Genomic DNA, 24,832 nt, shown 5'->3' on the forward strand with positions numbered 1-24,832 from the left:
TGCCCTGCCTTTGCAATGACCCACACACAAACAGCAGAGGACATTACAGTAAACCCACAGAGACTGGAGCAGGGAAGATCACATCCTTCCTTGGGGATCCTGGGTAGCGTAAGCACTAACACCACATTGCAGTGTGCGTGACCAACACACCAGTGACCACAGTGGGATGCTGACACTTTATAACAAGCCACAGTATGGACTGCAGGAAAACTTCACCACCACATGCAAACATCATTAGTGCTCAGAGCCTTTGAATGCCATTAGCTAGCACAGCACCCGCGTTACACACAGCCTGGCCAACACTAATTCTTTGTGCATTCACGGCTGAAGTTAATGGGAGCTTGTCCCTTGCTTTTCGGAGATGCTAACAAGCAAGATGTGATTTACCCAAGATTGGATGTACAAATTAATGCCAGTCTGCAATAGGATGTCAGTGCTCCTGGTCCTCCACTGCCTGTCGAGGCCACAAGAGCGCACAGGCACAGCACTGAGAATTAGATGCTCGTATTCAGGCTCTTTCTCTTCTATACCCACCCCTGCATACAGCTCCAGCAAGAGGCACAAACACGTTCGTTTGCGGTCAGGCTGAAGCATCACTTTCTTGTACCTGTGCTTTTACACACAGTATTGCTTTATGTCTGAGGCAGCACATGGCAAAACCTCCAGTTCACATCAATGCTCCAACTCAGAAATGTCTCAGAGATAATGAGCTGCACACACACGGATATTCTGGGCAGGAACAATGTACAAACAGCTCCCAACTAACTGAAACTGAATGAGGGAGACAAACCAGAAAACCAAATAAACCCTGTGCTACAATTAGAGGTGCCATTTAGCACATCTCTCATGGGGACCTCCCTGCTCTGCTCTTCCCAAGCAGCCTTGAAAAGCAAACACCTCTCTGTAAGAAGCCTGTGGCAGACAGAGCTCCTCTGCAACTATAGAGACCTGGAGATGTCTTGCCTCTGACAGCCAGTTCAGTCCTGACTCTGGAAAATCAAACCATGAGCTTTGTGTTTCCCCTGTCACCCCCACATGGCTCTGCAATGGGGAGCAGGCAGGCAGCCCTGGGTTAGCGGCTGTTGTCCCTCCTCTGCAGCTATACTGGTCCTGCAGGGAGAAAAATACAGCAAGTGTTGGGCTCATCAGTAAAATAAGTGGTGATGAAGCCAAGAGACACCGAGAGCAGCTATCTGCCGTAACAAGGTACTATTTGTACGTTATTTTCTATCTGCAGTCACACTTTAAAAGGTTGTTCTGCCTCTGCAGCCCCTTTGGAAACAGCTTCACACATCAAAATATCGCAGGGCTAACGACAGAAAGCAGTGGGTGGTGAACAGGTTCCCAGCTCAGCAATTACTGCTGGAAGTGAGCAGAGCTCGGGGAGGGAGCACTGCACAGCCCCTGTGCAGGGATGCTGACAGCCATTCGCACCCCTCGGACCCGCAGCAGCCCGAGCTGTTGGGAACCGAGCTGGACACGTCAGTGTGATAATGGAAGTTGGGATCTTGTGGCAACTGTTCCTGACACGGCCCCCGTGCAGCACAGGGACTTGTGCAGCAGCACGGTGCGGAGCAGGCGGCAGGGACACAGTCTTAACTGCGGAACTACCTTAGGTGAGCAGAGAGCAAGAGCTGGGGGGGTCCCATGAGCTTGGGCAAGCTGGAAATTCAACCACTGGCCCTCTCGTGCGTGCTGCTGGTGGGTGAGCAGCACCTGATTCTGCTAAATACAGCTTTAAAATGAAAAAGGGGGATTTAGGTTAAATATTAGGCAGAAGCTGTTCCCTGTGAGGGTGCTGAGGCGCTGGCACAGGGTGCCCAGAGAAGCTGTGGCTGCCCCATCCCTGGCAGTGTTCAAGGCCAGGTTGGACACAGGGGCTTGGAGCAGCTGCTCCAGTGGAAGGGGTCCCTGCCCATGGCAGGGGTTGGGACTGGATGAGCTTTAAAGTCCCTTCCAACCCCAACCAGTCTGGAATTCTATGGTTCTATGAAATACTGTGATTAACGCATCCAAAGCATCAGCAGCACCTGGAAGCTGTCGATTTGCACCAATTTGCAGCAGAAAAGACACAAAATTCAACGCATTCATCTTTTCTAAGCCCTGCAGTTACGTAGCAGCACAAATAAATGCACTTCCAGCTCGGCTGCAATCTTCTGCAAGCAATCAATGTTTATTGCCTAATCACCTTTTCCATACCACAAGTTAGCCGTGTCACCCTCGCGCCGGGCCCAGCGCTACACGGAGGCCACACAAAGCTGCACTTGTAGGAGCTGCAATCAGGGAGCCAGCTCTTGTCACAGCCTTACAAAAGGATTTCCTCTCGAGCGGCTCATCTTTAATCATTATAAAAGCACAGAAGTTTAATCCATTTTTGATGTAAGCGCTAATAGCTTTGTGTCCTTGAAGTTCAAAGTGGGCTTCGTGCATGTCGCTAATTAGCCGAGCAAGCAGCCATTCAGCTCCCTCTCATGTTTCTAATTAGATCCTTAACAACAAACAAATGTCGACCTTACAAAGGCTGTACGAGGCTTCCCTCCATTAGTTAAACAGTTTGGGAGGGATGCAGCTCCCATTTGGCTGCAACCTGCCCCCCAAGCACAGCGCTCAAGGGGTTTGGGTCAGGGACACTCGATGTCTCTGATGCCTGTTGGAGAGGCTCCACCTTACTTATGGCCACTTCTAGGGGTGCCCAGCACCCCAGAGCCATGAGGTGCCTACCCCAAAGCTCCTTGTACCCACCAGACAGGCACGGCCCAGCTCTGCTGCTCTCCCTGCCAGCAAGGGATGCTCATCAGTTGCCTTGTGCCAAGCAAATAAAACAGAGAGGTAACTAAACCATCCCATTAGTCATCTTCCTAACAGGTTTCTCTGTCAATTTAACTGGTTTTACAGTTAATTTAAAATCTGGCATGCTTTAATGTTTACATACTTCACACCAAGTGCTTGTGATGGTTTCCTTTCACTCTTCTTTGGTGCTCAATGGTTGTTAATGTGCTGCATTGGAGCATCTGCAGCCCGTGCTGCTCACTGGAGAAGGCACCAGCAGCAGCACTGTCCTGGGCTTTTCCTTGGGCACCACCAGGCAAGGGGGGATACATGCAGAGAATTCTGCACCAGGGAACTGCTGCCATTGTGTGTCTCTGTCTCTCAACTCAGATGCTCCCTGTTTCGCAGGACCTGACCCCAGCACGGTACCTGCTGTCTGTGCCTGCACATTCAGCTCTAACACTTATTACCATCCATCCAAGTGGCAAACAAGGCTCAAGCTGTTGATGCTGTGCTAACGCAGACCTCGCTCTAATAATTCTTCTCTTTAAAATGAAGGAAGAGCCGAGCCAGGCGACGCCGGCGCTTTCACCGCGCACCGAGGAACACGAAAGCTGCTGCTACTTTTACCACAGGCAACCACATCCGCATTAATTGTTTACCACAGCCCGGACAGGTCTTTTATTAATATTAATGAGTAACAGGGAACAAAAGGCCCCTTTATTTTTAGCCTACTCTAATTGCGTAGTAATTACTCATCTACAAAACAAATGAGCCGAACTCCATTGCCATAGCAACAGAAACTCTGGCCTCCCACTGTACCACATTAACTGGCTATCACTCCTGTTAATTTTAAATTGAAGCCTTTTGTACAATAACAGACAATAGAGGGGGAAAATTAAAACAAAAGCTGCTCTTTGCTTTGCTGCATATTTTAAGTTGCTGTAGCAGGAGGGCACTGCCCAGGGGGCACCTTCCCACTGCGGATGGACTCCCGGTGGGATGGATGGATGGAGGGGAGGGAGCACAGAGGGGTTATCCTGGGAGCAGAAGAGAAATCCTGCCCACAACCCCCAGTGCCTTCTGTGCAATGATCTGTAGGAGAGTCTGCACCAGGCGCCTGCACAGAGAGAGGAGTTGGCACTTCGAGCATCCCTGCTTGGCCAGACAGACATCAACAGCCATGGCTGAGCAAGGTGGAGTGAGGGGTCCTCAGTGGCATGAGTGGATGGTAACACCTCCCCAGAGGAAAACCTGAGCTTACTGATGAGAAAATACCAAGAGAAGCTGCTGCCCATCACACGGTGCCTGTGGAGAGCTGGTGGCACCGGCTCTGCTGCCAGCACCTAATACCCCAGCTTCCAGCAAGGGAGGATTTGGGCACAGACACCCCATGGCACAAAGCTCTGGGCTCTTCACTGTCAGGAAACACCCTTAAAAAGACCCTGCTGCATGAGTTTCTATACCTGCAGACCAATTCTGCATTCTCTGGCAACCACTAATCCACCGCGCTCAAGCTAATCCAGCACCAGATGCACGCTAGCATCTGCTGCAAGGCAAAACTCCACTGCTTCTTTCTCAGTTTTCTATTTCAGAAAGGAGAGGGGGATAAAAAAATAACTGTAATTATGTATTAACTTTTAAAGCACTTGGGGAAAGAATCAGCATGAAAACACTCACAACAGCGCATCAGTAAAACGTGTGTCATGTCCCATTTAGTGGGTGTTGCACTAATGGGGAGCAGCCTGTGACTGCTGCCAGACAAGTTACCCCTCAGCTCAGGCAATACTTTACATGTTTGGTGATTAAAATGCATGAGATGTGCTCACGGGCCCAAGTATCTCATTGCACTGCAGAACTCATGCTGAAGGTCCCCCGTTTCAAACTTTACAATGACTCTTCTGCATCTCCCATGGAACAAAGTCTAATTACAACAGCCAAGAACTCCATCCCTCCACTTCCACTGGGAGAAAGGGAATGGAAGACTGGTAACTGGCTGCTGCAGGGCTTTGCAGGGCTGGAGCACAACTGCCCAGTGGTTGGTGTGGTCCAGAGCACCAATAACCCGGTCCCTGAATGGGCAATGAGCCTGCACAAGGCAGCATCCAGGCTGTTACCACTTCCCATGTGCCAAGAGCAGCAGCAGGGACACAGGGATGAGCTCGAGGAGTGTTTTCCCATTGAAAATAATTCTCCTGATTGAAAAGACTATTAAAAGTTAGCTGCTAAATTCGTTCAAGATTAACTTCCACTGTACTTAAGCCTTGCACTTCAGAGGTGGTCACTAATTGCACTGGAGATGATTTAGCAAGTGCACAAGGTTTTCTATTACAAAATTATCGATTAAAGCTGATGCATTTTAACCACAATAGACTTCAGCCAGGAGCCCTGTGAAACAACTGCTGCTGTGGTCAAGGCCTAACAGCAGCAGTGCCCAGTTGTTTTAGATATACTGATCCGTGGCACTATAGGATGTGTGATTCCCACCTTGGACCAGCATAGCACTGCTGTACTCAAACAGAAATAACTCTGTTTCTTTATTTGGGATAGGAGTCAGAAAAGCAACCATAATGCCTACAGAAAAGAGGATATTGCCCAGAATGAGGCCAAAACCACCCAAAGAAATGCAGCGTGGTCTCCTCTAGAGCCACGCCACACTGAGATGCACAGTGCATTCACTACAGCCCCGCTGCTGTGATTTCTCTTTAACACACAACACTGCCTCTGCGTCCATCCCTCACCAAAGCCCACCATGGCACGTGGTCCCCCCCTCTCTCCTTCCCTGCCGGGCCCCCTGCAATGCTCCCCAGAGCCTCTGCTATGGAGATAAGCAAAAGATAAAATGTGATGCAGCCATTAATTTCCTGATGCATCTGCCGCCAGGTTCTGTCACACAATTACTGGCGGTTCCAGTGGAGTGAGAAATTCCAGCCCGCTTGCTGCTCCCAAGTGGTCCACTTGTTAGGTTCTGGCTTTTGAGATTACACAGCTCGCCTTAAACTTTATGTACTTTTATATAGTACAATAAAAGAGGGAGAGCAGCTCCATCAGAGCTGCTGTGCCACAAGGGAGCCCTATCAACGGGCTGTATAAATCCCAAATTGGTTCATCGCCGGCTCTTTGAAACGCTCCTTAGGACATTCCTGAGCTGGTGCTGGCTCCTCTCCCTCCGCACACGCAGACCAGCCGTTGTCCCACTTTTTATGGCCGTAATTTGCCAACACTATGGGTGCCTAATGACAAGATTGAATTTTTAGAGCCCCTTCTTTAAGTGTAAGACAAGGCTTCCTAAGCCCCATGCAATTTGTCGCTCTGCTGACTTTCAGATACACTCCTCACTTCATCATATGCCTGGCGCATTAAACAGTGGGTCCCCCGTCTCCTTGGCAGATTGAGATCTAAGGGGGAAATTATTCTCCCCCCCCGATGCACAAGTGTCTCAGCTCCCTGGTAGCACTAAGGAAAGCAACAGGGGTGGCTCAGATTGCCTCGCGCAGGCTTGCATCGCGTCAGCCCCATCCACACGGTTGTTTGGTTGATTTACTTTATGTTCTATTAGAGGTAAGGAGTGGATACAAATCCTTAATTACATTTTGAAAGCCCATTCTGGATATTTTATCTCCTCTGCAAGCGCTTGCTGGAATACGTGCACTAAAGCCTGCCTTGACTACCCCCAGTGGAGCAGGAAGATGCTCCAGCTCAGCACATCTGGATCACAGGGACAGCCGGGGGGAGGAAGGAAGGTGTGACCATGCCAGACAGTATCTTTTCTACTCCCAGCAGGATGCTTTCTGTCAAGCAACAAACCAAACAAATAACCCAAGGCCTAATGCAGGGTCTCAATTACCAGCTGCTAAATTTATGGGCTGCAGTTTCATCTGGGGAAGAAGTTTAACACAGAAACCTGGGCACAGGAAGCAAAGACACGTGCTGGCTCGATGGCAGAGATGATGGACTTGCCTCGACCTTCTCATGCTGCTATTCATGAAATGCTACATCTTCATTTCAAGACATTCCTTAAGCTGGGTGACATGGCAATGAGTAGGACCCATCATTTGCTCAGAGTCTCGGCTGCATAACAACATTGGAGGTTTATGACCTAAACCCAATGGCTTCATGTCTCAGGACAGTCTGTGGGAAGCTGCTTCACACACACACTATCACTTAGATACCCAAATGGAGTGATCTGCGTTGGGCACATCTGGTCTACGACTGCCAACGAATGATTCTATGGGCTAATATGGACGAGTAACAGGCTGATGAAGAAACCATGATTGTAAAATGACTTAAAAAATATCTCAGGTTCTTTTTAATACAAAATAAAAAGAAGAGAATATTGTTATAGTCAGTGTTTTAATTCCTAGGGGGGTTAATTTGAAAAAAAGAGGCAATTTTCCTATCAACATAAGAGCATGTGCGGGTTCTTGTACAGAGGGTGTAGGTTACCTACAGCCGGCTTCAATTTAAACTTCCAGATAATGGGATTTAACAAATAGGGCACTATGGATCCAAGCCATCAGCAGCTCTCTGCTGTATTGATAGCCCTACGCTTTCAATCAGACCAAGGCTATGCTTTTATCTGCCACGCTAGTTCACGTTGATGATACCTATAATATCAACTCAACAATGCATGTTCTACAACTACATCTACTGCTACCAGTACGACTACTACAGTGCATGCATTTAGTTCAGTCCCACAGATACATACACTCTAAGAACAGGCAAGGGGAGATGTGAAATGTTTTACGGGACGACAAGTGTTTTGTTTTTTAAGTAAGGGAAATTAATAAAAACATCAAAAGAAAGAAAGTGTACAAAAAAATAGAGACATTTCTCAAGAGTTGATATGAGTCGTTTCTTGAACCGTTTCGTCCGAACAAGCAAAAAAACATGCAACCAGCTGCTACTAACAAGAAGCTGGACACTGAGAGAGGATTAATAGGTGTGGACAAACCTTCCCGCTGAGAGCGCTCAGAAGAGTGTTTGAGAGGAGGTGTGCACGTCCGAGTGTAAGAGAGGCCGGAAAGTATGCCTCAGAGACACCCTCTCTCACAGCAGCCCCAACCAAGCAAGAGAGAAAACAACAAAACATAACTGCTCACACTCACCATCAAGGTCAGTAGCTCACGTTACGAGATTTGTTATAGCTGGCAAGTATAAAGTACAGTAAGGGGTTGTCAGGGCGCAGGGCTCAAAGGCAGCACTGGCAAGCTGGGGACTGGCGCCCAAAATCCAGATGTGCCAGGGATTGGGGTAGGGGGGAGCAGCTCTTGGTGCTGTGGCACCGCGTTGTCCCACCTCTGTGTGCCACCAGCCATCTCGGTGGGCAAAGTGTGCCCATGGGAGCCTGTGCTGCTCCTCCTGGTGCTGAGCAGTGGGAATGGGGCTGGATTATGGATGGCCTTACGGGTTCTGTCTCCAGCCCTCAGGGAGGAATAGCTGGTGGCAACAGGTTGGGAAGTGGACAAATCTCAGTCTTGTCAATGAACCACAGAGGAAGGAATGAAACCCCTCCGCTGGCAAATTTTCCTTGTCTCACTCTCCTGCCAAATGAATCCCTCCCATGTCAAATGCATGTCAAAAAATGTGTGTGCCCCCCTCCCCCATGACTGCATTTCTTCACAAGACAAGAATGTTTGACACGTAAACCATGTCAGGTGAATGCAAACGAAACGTGACACTGATAGTGAAGTTGTTTAGGAGGAGTTTGCACATTCGGCCTTTCAAGTTTGCTCATTTTCCATGGCTCAGGTCCCAATTCATTAAAAAAAAATACAAGAATGGATGAGGTTGTCACCAGGAGCCGAGGGATTCGGCAGCACAATCCCACCCGGCGTGAATGGATGTGGCCAGGCCCCTCTGTCTGCTCGAGGGACCTCAGCTATCGCCCTGTCACTGGGATGTCGATTTGGGATATGATTTATAAGAAGCATCACTGCGTTCACCCTGCCAGCGCGTGAGCAGCTTGGCTAGACCTGAATTTATGAGTGGCACTGAGCACGAGGAAGGGGAAATGTCCCTTTCTGCTGGCTGCAGCAGGGAGCTGCTGTGATAGATCAAAGAACTTGCTTATCTAGCACGGTAAACTGGTGACTGCATCCTCACATGCTGCAATAGGAAAAGAAGGGGTGAGAGCAGGGAAGATGTCCCCGTGCAGGTAACTGCCCCTGGGTGGGCTCCTTTTGCTGGATGGCTTCCTAAGAGGAGGAATAACACCCCAGGGAGAAACCAAGGTGGTCAGTGCCCACTGCGCTGGCAGTGGCACCAAGAAGGTGGGGAAGAGCCAGCAGGATGGGGCCAGAGAGCAGAGGAGGTCAATTTGGAGTGAGCTGATGGGGCTGGAGTGCTGCAAGAAGGGGCAGCAGCAATGGGGACCTCTCAGCAAAGCACTGCCCAGTGAGCAGAGAGGTGGTGGGATGCTCCTGCCTGGATGATTTCCAGCTCTTTCCCATTTCCCGGCAGAAAGGAGCCAGTATGGGCCAGTATGTGCTTTTGGATTAGGCACGGGTGAAGGAGGGCTGTGCAAATGTGCAAAGGAAAAAGAAACCCAAGAAAAAGAAGGAAAAAAACCCAAACCCCAACCATTTTTCTTGTAATGAATCGGGCCCATACACTGCAGCACAAGATCGATTGCTCTCGACTGCTCCTGAATACAATTCACTACCATTGCTGGATGGAAGTGGCGAACCCAGGATGTCCCTTCCAAAAACTGGCTTTGGATGGAAATGACTCTATGTGATACATCACTGCTCCCAGGGCACGTTCCACTGCCAATGTGAACCAGGCCAGTGACAAACCCATCTTCCTCCTTGAGCTCTCAGGGCTGGGGACGGGATGGGGGCTCATTTTGATTCAGTTTTGCCAGTTTAGTGCACACAGGCAATTTTGAGGCTTGAAGGACATTTCCAAACACCATACTGCTCTTTAAACTTGCCAGAAAGGGTGCTGTTAATTTAGGGTTAGGTTTAGTTTCGTATTGCAAGTTCAAATGAAAAAAGAACAAAAACCGAAAAGAAACCAAACCAAAACCAGGAAACCCAACAGAAGGAAAACCAAAAGACACTCAAATTAAAGACAAATGATTTTCAGGCACAGAATTGATCAATGCTCAGTTCAGTTGTAATGGGCACCAAAAGCACTCCGATTAAAAAGAAAAGGAATAATCATCAGGGAAGCAACGTTAATCCAGCCAAACCCTCTGTGCCTTGCTAAGGGGCAACTCACCAGCTCTGTTTGCACATAAAACAAAACCTGAAGGGCAAAACATGGGGAAGAGGCAGAAACGATGAAGTCTGTTTGCCTGAAATCGTATGGAAAATCAATCTCTTTTTGTCTTTGTTTTCTTTGGGTTTGCTTTTTTCTCCCCTCCACGAAGGGGCAGAAGGAGAAGCCGGGAGATGGGGAATGCCCACAACCAGTCTGGCAAGTCACCCCTTAGGCGCTCTCTACATGCCACAAGATGAAACTGGTACAGATAATCCTTTGTAGCCTGCAAGCAGTGCCAGTTTGCATGGAACGGAGTTCTCCTGGTGTCTTTCTTTGGCCTCCATGGCATCAGGCTCGCACTCGAGACACACCTGCGCCCTCCTCGCAACCCCTCCTGCAGCGGTTCGCTCGGATCTTTTCGGGAAGAGCCGGGTTTCTCCACCGGGAATGCCGGAAAAGCCTCCGAGGAGCCCCCGCTGCAGGACTGTGCCATGAGTGAGCTGCAGAGCTGCTGCCATAGCCACGAGCCGGGCACGGCTGAGCTGAGGCCGGCAGCTCACTGATGGCTGCACTGAACACTTCATCACCTGAGCAAAGTGCTAGAATTCACTTGTTGAGCTCAATTTCAAACCTAAGGTCGTAAATTGGCAGCGATTTATTCATTTCCCTTAAAGGGAAAAAAATAAAGGTTTTCAGAAGGGCAGGAAGGGAAGTTTTGATGCTCCTCATGAAGACAGGCTGGGTTTGAACACACAGGGGTGGCCAATGCCAGCTGCTGTGAAGGCATTGTCCTCAGGGGGACATGGACCCCTCACACTGGCCATGGTGGAGGAGAAGAGAGCAGCTCCGGGCATGGCAGCAGCACCCAGTGCCACTGCCACCACCTCAACCCAGCAGCAGCTTTCCATGAGGAGCCAAAGCTTTCCTTCAAAACCACAAATTAATCTCTTTTATTTTGGGGGTGTCTTTTATAACCTCGAATTTAAACCAAAGAAACAAAGAAACCAACGTAATAAAGGAATAAAGAAAGAAATAAATCAGAATATCTACCCCGCGTTTGGCAGTTCTTATGCCAATCTCCTGCAAGGTGCTCCATGGCCTCTGCTTGTAGTTTGGGTTTGGATTGGGATTGATTGATTTAATGCTTTTCTATGATTTTTAGTTTCTGATCGTTTGTTTTCAGGTCCCCAGGATAAGTGTGAGGAAGGAATCAGAGAAATGATGGAGAGCTGCAGCCACACAGAATACCGACAGAGCTTTTACCTGACCCTGCACTCTGAGGGTTTGCTCTTCCATGGGCCCCCCTACCTGATCCTCTTGCTGCTGCCACGGCTGCCGCTGCTACTGGTCCATAGGCTGCTGCCGGAAAACCTGGCCATGGAGAGAAGGAGAAGGGTAAAGACAGAAGCCAGCGGGTACCACGAGTCAGTGCGGGGCATGGGGCGGTGCTCCCGCAGGTTGCCATCCATGCCACCAATGGAGCCATCACCACGTGCCCACTGCCAATGGTCTCTGCTGGCCAAAGGTGGCCCAAATCCCCTTGGCAGAGAGGAATGTGCTGGCAGTGCCTGGCCACAGCACACCGCGTACATCCCAGTGCTCTCGACCGGCTGGGGTCAGACCGCTTCCCAAAACAACAGGGAATTCTCCTCTTTGCTTATTTGCAAGTGATAATAACATGCTGATCTATAGACAGAGCACTAATGGAAAATACGAGGAGGCCCTCATGGCGAGATCACAGATTTACTGAGATCATGCAGAAAACCCAAAATCCCTGGAATGTAATTTAAAACAGAAAAGAGAGAAAGGGAAAAGCTCCTGAAAGCAAACCAGCCGCGGATCAAGGAGCTCTAAAACACACACCCTGCTACAGGGGCCCGAGCCCTGACACAGGAACAAAATGCTGCTGGCAAGAGTGCAGGTTTAGGTTCTTCATTAACATTCAGAGGTCTGCCGGAGGCTCTGACTTCAAACACTGGTATTTTAGGAGGGCCATAAGGTCCAGTGACCAGCAAGAACCCCAGACCTCCGTTACTGCATCACAACCAAACCCTCGGCTGTTCCCGGTCTCTGAGGAGCTCCGACTGCTCTCAACAGGAGAACCCTGGGGGCAGTGACCACCATGGACCTGCCCCTTGAGAGGGCTCCAGGACTTTGACCACAGCTGCTTTGCGATGCTGCAGGAGCACAGAGGAACAACTGAGGCAATAGGAGAGAGAAGACCCAAAGACACAAGCACACTACAAGCCCTGCTACCTCTAGCACTATCATCTCAGCTACTGGCAATCTACCAGGAGGAAAGGAGCAGAGAACAACCACACTACAGTCACTTGAAGCTACTGAAAATAGCAATTAAAACCAGACGTACTTGCATTTAAATATGGTAATAGGGCTGCGGGGGGGAAGAAAACAGTCGAGGTAAATGTAGGCTCTGCTACCCCTGGTGCATGTTCCCTGTGCGCAGAGCCCATGAAACACAGAGTGAACCCTGTCCCTTCATGTCAGTGGGAATCTGGTTTTACAATGTGATGAACTGCAACAGTGTGTGGAGGGGGAAGCAGGAGGACGAGCATCCAGACAGGGGACTATTATAACCAAATACCCAAGTGCTAAACTCCTCCTTGCTGCTGATGGAGCCACCAGCCCTGGTTGGGACCCCCAACACACATTTAGGGCTGGAGCTGTGATACACTGGAGCAAGAAGACTTCAGTGTTAGAGTCAAACCAACCTCCAAACAGCAGGAAAGCATCTGCAGGACAAGGGCTGAGGCTCTGGGTCTTTGTTTCCATGCAGATCCATGCTCAGGCCAAGCCCCGAGCCCTCCTGCTGTGGGTAAGGCAGAAACAGAGCTGGCACCATCCCCACAGCCTCTCCTCTACCACTCCCTGTCCGTGTCACAAGAGCAGTGTCCTCAGCGTTCCCATGGCACATCCAGGACCAGCTGGCCACCAGCAAATCGCATTTGGAGACTCCAGGGTCTCCCTAAACTATCAATAAGGGATCAGAGGAGCTGTGGATTTTCCATGGAATAAAATGCCCCTGCCAAACCCAATCAAATCCCCTTCGAATCACCCAGCATCCCTCGCAAACAGCATAAAAAGTGGGGCTGGAAAGTTTGTTTCTCTTGTTCGAGTGCCAGGGACGCTCAGTATCTATTTGAAATGCAGGACAAAAAGTTTTGCCATGCAAAAGAATGATGAAATAACAAGGGTGGAGAAGGCACTCAACAGAAAGAGCCCGAACAAAGGCTCTGTTATTGCATTCCAGGGGACAGATGTGTGAAAAATTAATCCCTCCACCCCAAAGAAAGCCATTATCCCGGTTCTGAGATAAAAGCATCTCCACGACATGGCATTCCAAACAACTCAAGTGTGATGGGCTGCTTGTGCTCTGCCCAGGAACGCTGCAGTTGGCAGCAGGGCAGAGCCACAGCGGGAGATGGAACCAGGATTGATTATCATTGGCAAAACCTGCTCACCAACAGACTCCCAGGCTGGCTCCATCTCCAGAGGATCCCGAAATCAATCCAAGGTACTGAAAGTAACCAATCCTGACCACTGGAATGACATTTGCCAGGCACTGCATTGATCAGCTCATTCGCACTAATGCTGCTCACAACTGGGCTAACTTCTGTGCTGTTTGCTCCTGAAGCTCGCAGCAGTGATCAGCAGCTGATGCTGTCCCCATGTCGCACACGGGATCAAACCAGGCACAAAGAAGCAAAACGACTTGAGAAAGACATCTGCAGGCAGGCAGGGATGCTCACAGGTTCTGGTCTCAAGCTCCAGCACTAATCTCTGTAATTCCCCTTGTACCAGCCCTAGGGCCCTATTTAAGCACTTTGGTCACGCTGGATTATTGCCTCCCATTGTTTATAAACTTCCAAGCCAGCAAAGACTTCAAAGGATGGCACCACAGTGACAGTAAACACTGAACCTGTTCTGTGTACTCCAAGAGCTCCTGTCTCTACCACCCCTCCGCCTGTGTTCCCACACCATGGGATGAACATCCGAGAGCTGAGCTATCTGCAGCTCTGTCCTGAAGAGGAAAGCATTAGCAAGCACTTTTGCTGGTTGCCAGCCCCCCCAAAGGAACCTGCTTGTCCACAGAGCCCAGTTCTGGTCTCCAGACCACAGTGATGCTTGGGCAAGGCTGTGTGCCTGCACAGTGCCCTCCCCTGGCCCTCTGCTCTCTGAAGTCAACTGGAAAATCAAAAGCAGAGATCAATTCATTCGGTGCCTGTTTAAAGCACTCTGATTCCTGCTGAATGATCCCTGTCCTTTGTGTATCCACTGCTGACAACTGCCTAGAGAAAGCCAGGTACCAAAGCTGCTCAACAGGACAAAAGTGCCCACTGTAGGCATTGCAATTAGAAGGTACCTTACACTAAATGTATTGCAATGGGCTCACACACTGCCCAGGGAAGCCCTGAGGATTCACACTGATTCCGTGCTCTCACATTGCTCCCAATGAGCTGGAGGTGGTGTTTGGAGCTCCATTTTTCACGGATCAACTCTGCTGCTCCCTGCCTCAACAGTTCCACTTTAAATACTGAGGTCTGTGCCAGGGCAGACGGACACAGCTGCTTCACCTGCTTTGCCCTAAGGTGCTGGATTTAGTCAATGGCTGCCTGCAAGCAACTGGTCTCCCCAAGGCACAAGAGCCTGGAGAAGTGGGATTGAGGGGCAGCCCAGAGCAGGGCTGGATGTGGGCTGGCTGCTCAGTCCTGCACTTGGCATTACCCAGGAGACAACGCCAAGAGCCTGGGATTTAGTGGATTTTCCAAGGCTTTGTGAACAGATCTGGTGGCAGCCACAGTGCTTACATGGGACTCAAGGGGATCTGGGCTCCTGGGGAAGGACACGCTCCTTCCCGCTCCAGTGGGATTGCTTCATTCCCAAACCACTGATTCCTCCGTTACCCCAGCCTGAAGCTGGCTCCAAGGCCACCAGGAGCAACTGGAAACCCCTTACTCCAGGCATGCTGCCAGGACTCCTGTGCAGCCCTGGCTTTCCCTATGAGCAATCACTGACTCCTTCAGACCTACTCTGCTCAGGCCCTGAGGACCCCAAATGTCTTGTGGCCCCAAAGGACACAAGATCCCGTCCTCTACAAACAGCCAGACCATAAGAATCAAACCCAAAAGTACTCACAAAGATGACGAAATTAGTTCTTAGATCAAAAAATATCATGCAAAGACTTTTCTCTGCTTGGAATGGCAAAAGCACTTGGGGCACACAAGGGCATCTGTTTATACTCCAGCAATAAGCACAAGGATCTAAACCGAGAATAAAGCCAGCAGCTGAGATGCTCTGATCACCACCAGACCTCAGAAAACAACCCAAATGATGGGACACACATGGAGAGTAACAGAAAGGGCCCCATAAAACTGTGCCTTGCAAAGCAGAATCCTCCCTCTGTGTTTATGGAGTGCTTGCAGTATCTGCACTCCCCAGCAGAAGCACCATGTCTCCCTGTGGGGGTTTTGGGGGGCCCTATGCACACGGGATGGAGCTCTGAGGCTGCACCTCCCACCAAACCACTTGCCTCAATGGTGCTCCCCAGTGTGCTGATCCAAACACCCATCCCTTAGGAGGTTCACTTGATCTCCCAGGGAAAAAGTGCTAAGTCTGGAATACAAAATCATCTGCAGGTTGAGTGGGAAAAGGAGAGGGGGAAAGCGATCCCCTCTTTTCAAACACGGTTACCAGCAGCTTTGATCAGCACCAAAAAGCTTTGTGAGGCTCACAGCTGTCATTTCAAATGGGTTCTCGCTTGCATTATTCTTTCCATTAGGCAGCGTTATCCTCTTTGTAGGATCTTTAGGCTTCATTTCAAAAGTATCAGAGACTCAAACCCATGAAGCAGAAGAGCCTGGTGGCTTTTTTTTGGGAGGCAGGCAGGCGTGGGTCCAATTTACCGGACAGAATGTAGCCTTTAATGGTGAGCACGCAAAGGGAAAGCTCCGTCCCAAAACAATCCCTTTATGCTCAAACCCTTCATCTTTCAGGCCTCTCTGTCTCAGACTCCCCCCAACTTTCTATAAGGAAACAAGAATGAGAAAGAAAAGCCCTGCTCCCATGTGAAGCTTTAGATTAAACACTCAATGTTTAGAGAAGAATATACCCAGAGAAACCAAGTTTTAGCGAGAATTGATGAAAGATCGGGATTCTACCAAATCATTCACAATTCATTATCACAGTTTAGTAGCAATTAACTCTTTGGGATTTGATTGAAGACTCTCCCTAAGCTCTTGCTGTAGGAATCGAACGCAGAGGCAGTTCCAAGCCCTGCTTGGAATGTCTCATGTTTCCCACCTGGTTTGTCTTTAAAGCAGTGGGATAGCAGCATCCACACGCCAGCAAGCAGAAGGGACGAGGCGAGGCGCAGGGCAGACCTCCGTGGCAATGAGAATTGCTTTCCTAAGCTTTTGATCAATTCTATTAACACTTTTAGCACCTCCAAGCCCACCCAGAGTCCTTGCTTGTGACAGCCCCATTAAGTGTTTCCCTTTGTCTTCATACGCTGTGTTACATCAAGCTTATTAAAATCTATTTCACCAGGTCAGAAAATTAGCGAACTTCAGCTACAGCCCATCACGCATAATGGAAGCCTCATTAAGCAGCTCACTGCAGCCAGCCAAGGCACAATCATCTCCTGCTTAAAATGTACCGTGCGTGGCAAGACGCTGTAGAATTCCCCATGTCCGCCACTGGAACGCGCTCCACACCGGATGCATGTTTGCAGATGGATGTTATTATGAACAAATACTTCTGCTTTGGAATTTCAACCAAACAATGAACCCCAAATAGAGTTAATTTCAAGTCGGGCACTTCCACTTTATGTACAGCAAATGACCCATTTTTCAGCTGTTACCACTCTCAAGCCATGGGTTTTAAAATGAGAATGATGCACTTTTGCCCAGTAATTACTTTATGCATCAGTGAGACAAAGCCTTGTTTGTCTCCAAATTATCATTCTGTGTTGTTTCAAGTGCAATAACCCTTTTGAGGTTATTTCACCGTGCAGAAAACTGGGAAACTTCTCAAAGGCAAATAGTTTATTCTAAGAAAACTATTTATTCAAACAACCGCAAACCAAAAAGCCAAAGCTGGGAGCTGATGGAGTTTATTTACCCTACTTAAAAACTGCTCCCATCCTACAGCAGCTTCAAGGCATCTGCCAGACTTCTGTGATGTGTCCTATGAAAACGATGCCTCCCACCAGTCAAACTCAATACGTAATCTGGATTCTCCCTAATTTAGTCACTGGTGAAACACAGAGAATGATGAGCTTCAAGTGAATGCAGCTGATGTGGGTGAAAGAGAAGCTGAACCAAATCGCCTCCTGAAAGCAATTCTGTTTAATACCAAGTTGAGCGCTCCGATGAAAGCATTTCTCATTTGAAAGCCCAAAGCCAAACATTTGCTATTGATTTTTAATAAACCAGGTAAGTATAAATGAAAGGACCGCTGCAGGGGGAGGAATAGCTGTGAATTCACTGTACCCGGGCTGCCAGGCAGCACAGCAGCTCTGCGTTTCAGTCACCTGCTGCTGAATGAACAAGGGCAGGTTAGATGGAACCATGTGAAGGAATATATATAAAGTTCAGCAAAGTGGCACTGATTTGCTTCAAGCTTCATTTCAGTTGCTTTGATGGTACAGAAAATGAGCTATTTGGTTAAACTGCTTGGTTAAATTTTTATGAATGACCTAAACTGGGTAAGTATTATTAAAAGACAGATCTTTGATGATGAGCAAAGGCATAGAAAGAACTATCTGGAGGCTGAAGGTGGAAACATTCAATGCAGACAAGAGGCAAGTATGTAAAAGAGAAGAGAATCAATCAGAGGACAAGGTTATCAGAGGTAGAGAAACTCCTCACAACCTGTGTGAGTCAAAGTCGCAAGTGAATGCTCCTCTCAGAGATGCTGCAGCAACAGCCATTGCTGTCAGATAGGGAGCTTCCCACTGCCTCCCTGGAGGGAACTGTCCCTGGGGATTTCCTAATCCATGTTATGAAAAAGGTCAGGGGGGAGGATTGGGATGCTGAGGCCAGAAACCTTCAGGGCATCACTGCAGTGAGTACATATTACTGCCTCTGGGCAAAGGAGGACTTGGAAGCTTAATTATCAGCTTGAAATCCTACCAAGTGTGCTTGAAAAACATTCACATTTCAATGTTTTTGTGCTTTAAGGACATGAATCACCCTCAGTTCTCGGCAACCTCCAGCTTTATGGATAAAAACTGTATCTACAGAGACATAAGGTGTAAAAGCAGCTAGCCATTGTGCTTCTGGCTAGCTCAGACATGTGGAATCCCTTAACAGCAGAACTGGCATTACCACATCATGTTCTTCTTTCTATAGGGTTTATCCATGCTTTCTTCCATATATGTGTGTTTGCATTATGCCTCCTTGCTCTTGTGACTAACCAGTCTCATTACACTTCCCAGTTGCTGCAGCTGTGTCCTGCTCACAGCAGGAACCACCACTCAAGGAATTCTGTTGCTGCAGCACCACTCAAAATGCAATGAGCTCCTGGGAGAAGAGCAAGTTTGGGGGGTTTTATTCCTCTTCTCTCCTCCCTGTCCCTTCATGACCACTCATTTTCAGGGCAATGACCCTGAAGTTTTAAAGCCTGTCCCAAACTCCACGCACGGATCAGTGAGCAGTTAAGGACAGGACAATCAGCACTGAAGTTCAATGCTCAAGATGTTCTTATTGCTCAAGCAGTCACCCAAGGTTTCAGTAGAGAAAACCTAATGAAGGATCCGGGCAACTTTGGTCCTTAGCCTCAAGAGCAGCCTTGCTCATGCAGAGAGGGCAGGAAAGGGGGATAGGCAGCTTTGTTACTGGCCACATGCTGCTGCCATGGGAATGGGTGGAGGCTGGACCATTGACTCGGATCAACAACTGAAAAACGTCACCTTCAATTTAACATCCAGAGACTATTTTAAAGGGTGGGGAAAACGGGACATGGAAAAGGAATTTTATGCAATTCTCTACATTATAAAAATGCAGCTCTTCCCAGATAAAACATGCCCAAGAGGCAAAGCATATGAACTCTGCCTGGCTTCAGGGAACACCTCCAGGTACCATTCTTTCCTGTGTCAAAACAAAAGCTTCTGTCACCTAAGCACAACTTGAAGCAGCACCTTCTGGCTGGAAATTGATGGGTTTGCTATATTAATTTCTCAGTTTGCTGTCTGCAGTTCCAGCTGCTCCTCACTCCAGGGATGCACCTGCAAAGTGAATGGTCCCTCTTCAGCCTGCCCCCTGCCAGAACCCCCCCCCAGATCCTAGTTTTAAATCAGGTCCAGTCTATGGGCTTTGTTTCCACTGATGGATGCTGAAATGGAGAGATTGAAGAGTGGTGATTAAGGTGGTTCCAGCAGATTCAAATGCACTTTGTAAATACACTTTTATGCCATGCAGATGCAATAACATTTTAAGGGGGAAAAACTAAAGCATGCAGCACAGGGATGGGCAGAGCAGATTTTAAGCAGTTAATGATTAGACAAAGGAGTGAGAAACATTCCCAGCTTTGCCCCACATCTCTTACTGTTACAAGGCTTAACCAACGGAACAGACAATTTAAGTATCTTTTATATTTCTCCCTCCTATTCTGCAGCTGCCAGCAATTTCTCCTCCTTTCTTAATGTTAAGTTTGACCATTAAGGTATCATGACCAGACAAACTTTGCTCCCATTACTAAATGTTATACAATCTTAGACTTGTGTAACGGCGCTTTAAATGAGTGCTTTACAGAGCTGACTCTTATTAATATTGACTTCATTACTCCCTGCTGGCAAAGGAGCCACGTGTAGGCAGCATCTCCACTTTAAAATCGCTTTACATCACCAGAGTGGATAGCTGGGTGCCTTTGCACATGGGAATGTGGCTCTGGGTCATTGAGGCGCCACGTGCATCACATTGGGAGCCAGATCTTGGCTGGTGAATCACAGCTAAGTGCTGTGTGGAGTCTGGTTTATGCTCCTTCCAAGGGGTCCAACTCCTGGACCCTGCCAGGCCACACTCAGCATGGCAAAGCTGCACCTCCTCAGTGTGGCCACTGCTCTGTGCCACCATAACCTGACACAGAGGGGATGGTAAGCTCTGCAGTATGCTGATGCTACAAACTGTTCCTCCCATTCCCCCTGCACTCCCTGTAAGAGGTTACTAACCAAGAGTGAGACCTGCAGGAGCCTGGTCTCATACTGCTGCGTGTCCTGCATAACAGATACAGGAACTTCCTTCCCTCCCCTATTCTCAGTCACTATGAAAAAGAAGCCTTAAGCGTGTCATTACTGTAATAATTACCCTTGTCTTTGGTACCAGCTCCTTTCCTCACCCAGAAAATAACGATTAGACCTACCAGGCAAGCATCACAGTAACTTCCACACAAGAACACCTCCTGCCAGCCCCTATGGCTGACAAGCCAACAGTTTGTGATTGCTACCAGGAAAGAAACCAAATTAACCTCTACAGATTAGCAGAAAGATGGTCTTAAACACTCTCATAATAATGAAAACCATCAATTTAGACTTCAAACCGATCTTGTGTTGTTTTCACAGCACCAGGCACTGCAGGAGTGTGACCCAAGGCTGGGCTCTGCAGACTATGGAGGACCAGTATTAATAAGCAAGTGTATTTCCCTGAGCTCTGAGAAGTCTGTGGAAATACCTGGTTTTTCCCACCTCTCCCCATACACAAAGGTTTTAATCAGCTTTAACAAACAGACACGCAAACAAACCCTTAATTAAAAACCCCCTAATATTAAATTCCTGAGCTGAAGGCTTCTAAGTAGCTTTGAGAATCCCTGAACATCCTGGTAACGATGGAAGATGGGATAACTGAGAATCCCAGCTGCCACTGCAGCCAGGCCCCCCACAGCGACAGGAATCACCCCATTTTCCTTCAATTTCCAAACAGCAGGAGCAGATTCCTGCCCTTTAGTACTGCAGAGCTGGCCACAAGGGTTTCTAATACACCTATGGGTTTGATGCTGAAACCCACCTCGGGTGCTGGCAGGGTCCGCACTGACCGCAGTGCTGCAACACTTTAACTGTGACCCAGCATCACTCCTCTCCCCCAATTACAAGTGCACTGGGTTTAGCTTTTGCTGTAAACACACCTCGTACGTAACTGTTCATCTGCAGGTTCTTCAAACACCGGGTCACACACTGTGAGTGATGGTTGTTTTAGTCTTTTATTCAACTGTCATTGGTACTGGTTATTTGGTGCGTCCAAACCAATATATGAAACCTGCAAGCTAAGAGAGCAGCAACACAGCACAGCCGTTGTAAACAATTTATTATCATTTTCTACCTCAGGTACTTACAGGAGAAAAGGCATTAAAAAAAGGAAAAAAAAGGAAAAAAAAAAGGAAAATAAAAAAGAAAAGCACAGATGGACTATTTACAAAAAATGAGAAAATTCACAATAGCAGAAACGTTTGCAAATCATGCACACCAGGACAAGTTCACAAAAGCAAAGCAATTCATAGCAAAAAAACCCAAACAAAATAATAAGAAGCCATACAGATTAAAGAAAAAATGCTATTGCCTGCAGGAAAGTCAAAAGAAAACTACCCAATTATTACATCAAGCATCTTTAATGAAATGAACAGCACAGCCGTGTATTGTAGAGCCTTTGACACTGACATTTTGAACAAGTGGATTAACAAACATTAAAATGCATTACAGTTCTACTGTAAGCATGCAATTTACTTCTCACAAACTTATGAAATGGGTAGAAACACTTCAAGAAAACCAGCATTTAAATAAGATACATGTTTGCTACCCAAAAGTCAGAACCTGGTCTTGTCAATGAAGCCAATGGAGGGAGATTTGGGTGGAGATTAAGAGGTGTGATACAGCTGAAGCTGGCAGGGGAGAGCTCATCCCATGATTTGCAAGCAAAGGCTGGAATTAGAAGCAATTGCACAGAGAATGCAAGAGCATCACTGGTGACAAGGCATGGGACAGGGCAGCAGCTCCCCACGCCCTGGTTTTGGTGGCTTCCAGCAACCTCCTCTAGTGGAAGGTGTCCCTGCCCATGGCAGGGGGTTGGAACTGGATGAACTTTAAGGTCTCTTCCAACCCAAACCATTCCACGATTCTATGATGATTACAAGAGCTCTAGAAAGAGCCACCACCAAAGGGAATGGAAGAGGAGAAACCACATGTGCGTCTGCTGCACCCACAGGGTCACACCTGCAGGCACAGGACACTCATTTTGAGCAATTAAACCCTGTGTTGCCAAAGATCCTAGTGACAGGAGATGCTGGTGATGATTTGTGCTACTGCTCAATGTCTCTGTGTTAACAAGAGCCAGTGTACCTCTCTGGGGCTGTTTGCGAGACCCCAATCATCATGTTTTGCTTCTAAGAAGTTTGTGAGAAGTCATGCCTTCGTAATGCCCCTGATCCCCATCCTTGTGAGTTACATTCCAAGTGGGCATTAAAAACTCATCACAAAGCAGAGGAAAAAAAAACCCCAATAAAACCAAAAAGGAAATAAAAAGCAAACTCAAAGCAGTGAGGATATGGAGCCTTTAAAAAAGAGAATTAGAGTCCAGTCATTCAAACCAGCCAGTAAGAGCAGCAATTTTTCAGTGGACATTGATATTAAGCATGGACCACCCAGGCTTTGTCTCGCTCTCATTAGCACTGTAGTAAACCCCGATTAATTTGTTATGCATCTTTAAGAACTAGTTGATAAAAATTATGTCTTGTGAAATCGGCAAATAGTCTGCAAAGTGAAATAAGAACAGAAATTAATAGATTAAACTGAAAAGATAAGTCCCAGAAATTAAAAAAAAAAAAAGACACAGAAAGGGAGTGATTGCAATAAAAAATGAAGAAAGTAAAGAAAAGGCTTTGGACCGAGTTACAGAGGGAAAATAACATGATGGGAGGGGATAGAGCAGTCGCCAAAGTGATCGCGTGTGTCTCACCCATGCGGACAGGGAGCAGAGGAGGATGCGGGATTGGACCCATCCAGGGGACCTGCCGGCAGCTCCAGTATGGAAATTGAAATGCAAGCAGATGGATCATGACATCTGTACCCTTGTTTCACTGGGATAGTGGTGAGCACCAACAGGACAGTTCAATCCAGATGGGCATTCCATTTGGGATTTTTATTAATGAAGTCAATGGGCAGCACAACGCGAGGAGGAGTCGGAATAACACCCAGTGGCAGGCGAGGAGCCTGTGGGATGGTGACTGCCACCAGCACAGCTCTGTGATGACACCCCCAGGGACAATGAACACCCCCCCACCCCAGGACAGCCCTGGCACCAGCCCAGGCTGGTTTACTGCAGCACCAGCAGCAGAACAGGGCTCACAACACAACTGCACTGTAGCAGAAAGCACGGGCAGGTCTCTGTAAGGAGCCTCAGGAACACAGCTCTGTATTTAGATGTATTCTTTTTATATCTACACTCATAATACACATCAGCGCAGTCACAACCCCACTGCTGGTCAGGCACTGTGGAGCTGGGAGGCAGGCGGGGCTGCCTGGGATGCTCCTCCAGGAAGAGCCAAGGATTTCTCTTTTCCTATCAGACACCAAGCATCTCGGTAGACAGCTCATTAAAACCACAGACTTCAGCTTTCTCTCAGGTTCACACGTGCTCCTATCTCACACCCTGAGGCACAGCCGTGCTGTGGGTGCCACGGGCAGTTCTGCAAGTGCCAAAACACTGCAAGGGAAGGGTTGGAGTGTTCAGGCTCTTTTGAGGTGGAAGCACGCTCAAGCTATTCATCCCGCAGCACTAAGTGCCTTTCCCCATGGTCTGTCAGTCAGGATGCCAACTCCATTCCTTTCCATGGGTGTCTGGGGGAAGAGTAGGTGCTGGATGCCACAGGACATGGCTCCCTCCAGCAAAGAAGGGTGAAAGGAGAGTGGCAGAGCCCCATAGACAGCTAGGACACAGCACGACACAACCAAGTGAGTGGCACTTCCACTGCCATTCCCACGGCAGGAGTGAGCAGCAAGTGCTGGCACATCCCCATCCTCAACTCTGACTTGCTCCCTGGGCACCCTGAGCTGTGCTCCCATGGCACAGGGCTCTCTGCTGCCAGCATTCCTCCCTCCCAATGCCTGGCTCCAGAGAGCTCACCCCATCCTGCTGATGGGCACCAAACCCTTTGCACTATGCCTCTGTCCATGCTCCTGTGCACTGCACTGCTCTGACAGGTCACAGCTCTAGAGACCAGAGTCCCACATCACCTGGGACAAAACACCTAACAACCCTAGGAATGGCTCTGACTGCTGTTACGGACTAAAGAACCTGAGTGGGAGTGAAGCAAACAACATGGGCAGAGCAACAGGGCAGGGAAATCCAAGCAAGGCAACAGAGGACTCTGAGCATCTCCCCTTGGCTGCCCTTCTCCCGAAGGCACAAGTGGTGCCTGCAGGTGGGTGCACCTCCTTTTCAGTGCTGACAATCCACTTGGTCTTCTCCTGCCTATCCAACCTCTGCAAGAGACTGAAAACAACTAGCAAATAACTGGAAGGCCTGATTTGAAAAACAAGGTCCTTATTAAAACGAGGGCTGGAGTCAAACGGTGCCTCTGCTGTCAGCCAGCAGACACGCTCATTTTAGACATGTTTATAATTAAAGTCATCTAAAAGCTGCCGATTTTCATCATTTAACTTATCAAAGGTGCCTCTAATTCAGCTGTCTTCATACGAATCAGCTGGTACAAGGAAAGGAGGAGGAAAGTGTGAGACAACATGCGAATGCCTTCTGAAGCCTCCTCTTTAATTCAACTAACGCTGCACCCTGACAGCCTGGACCTCTGCCACCCTCTTGTCTCGAAGCTGGCTCTGACTGGGAGGGTGTAGCAC

General features: G+C 48.4%; 1 protein-coding gene across 9 annotated transcripts in view; it reads right to left on the reverse strand.

The window, feature by feature from the left end:
* MSI2 (musashi RNA binding protein 2) overlaps positions 1-24,832 on the reverse strand; it is a 215,433-nt gene that overhangs the window by 15,391 nt on the left and 175,210 nt on the right. For 2 of the 9 annotated variants that reach the window (XM_034068725.1, XM_034068723.1), the window contains exons 11-12: positions 12,344-12,367; positions 11,284-11,346 (exon numbers count right to left, since the gene is read on the reverse strand). The exons of 1 other annotated variant lie outside the window; for it this stretch is intronic. In XM_034068725.1, the coding sequence (XP_033924616.1) occupies positions 11,284-11,346; positions 12,344-12,367 (87 nt within the window). Of the gene's footprint in view, positions 1-11,238; positions 11,347-12,343; positions 12,368-21,827; positions 22,730-24,832 lie in introns of those variants that run through there. 6 more of the 9 variants (XM_034068721.1, XM_034068720.1, XM_034068726.1 and 3 more) reach the window with 4 other exon arrangements.

This window comes from Melopsittacus undulatus, chromosome 13, assembly GCF_012275295.1.
Source record: "Melopsittacus undulatus isolate bMelUnd1 chromosome 13, bMelUnd1.mat.Z, whole genome shotgun sequence".
In the NCBI taxonomy this organism is placed as follows: Eukaryota; Metazoa; Chordata; class Aves; order Psittaciformes; family Psittaculidae; genus Melopsittacus; species Melopsittacus undulatus.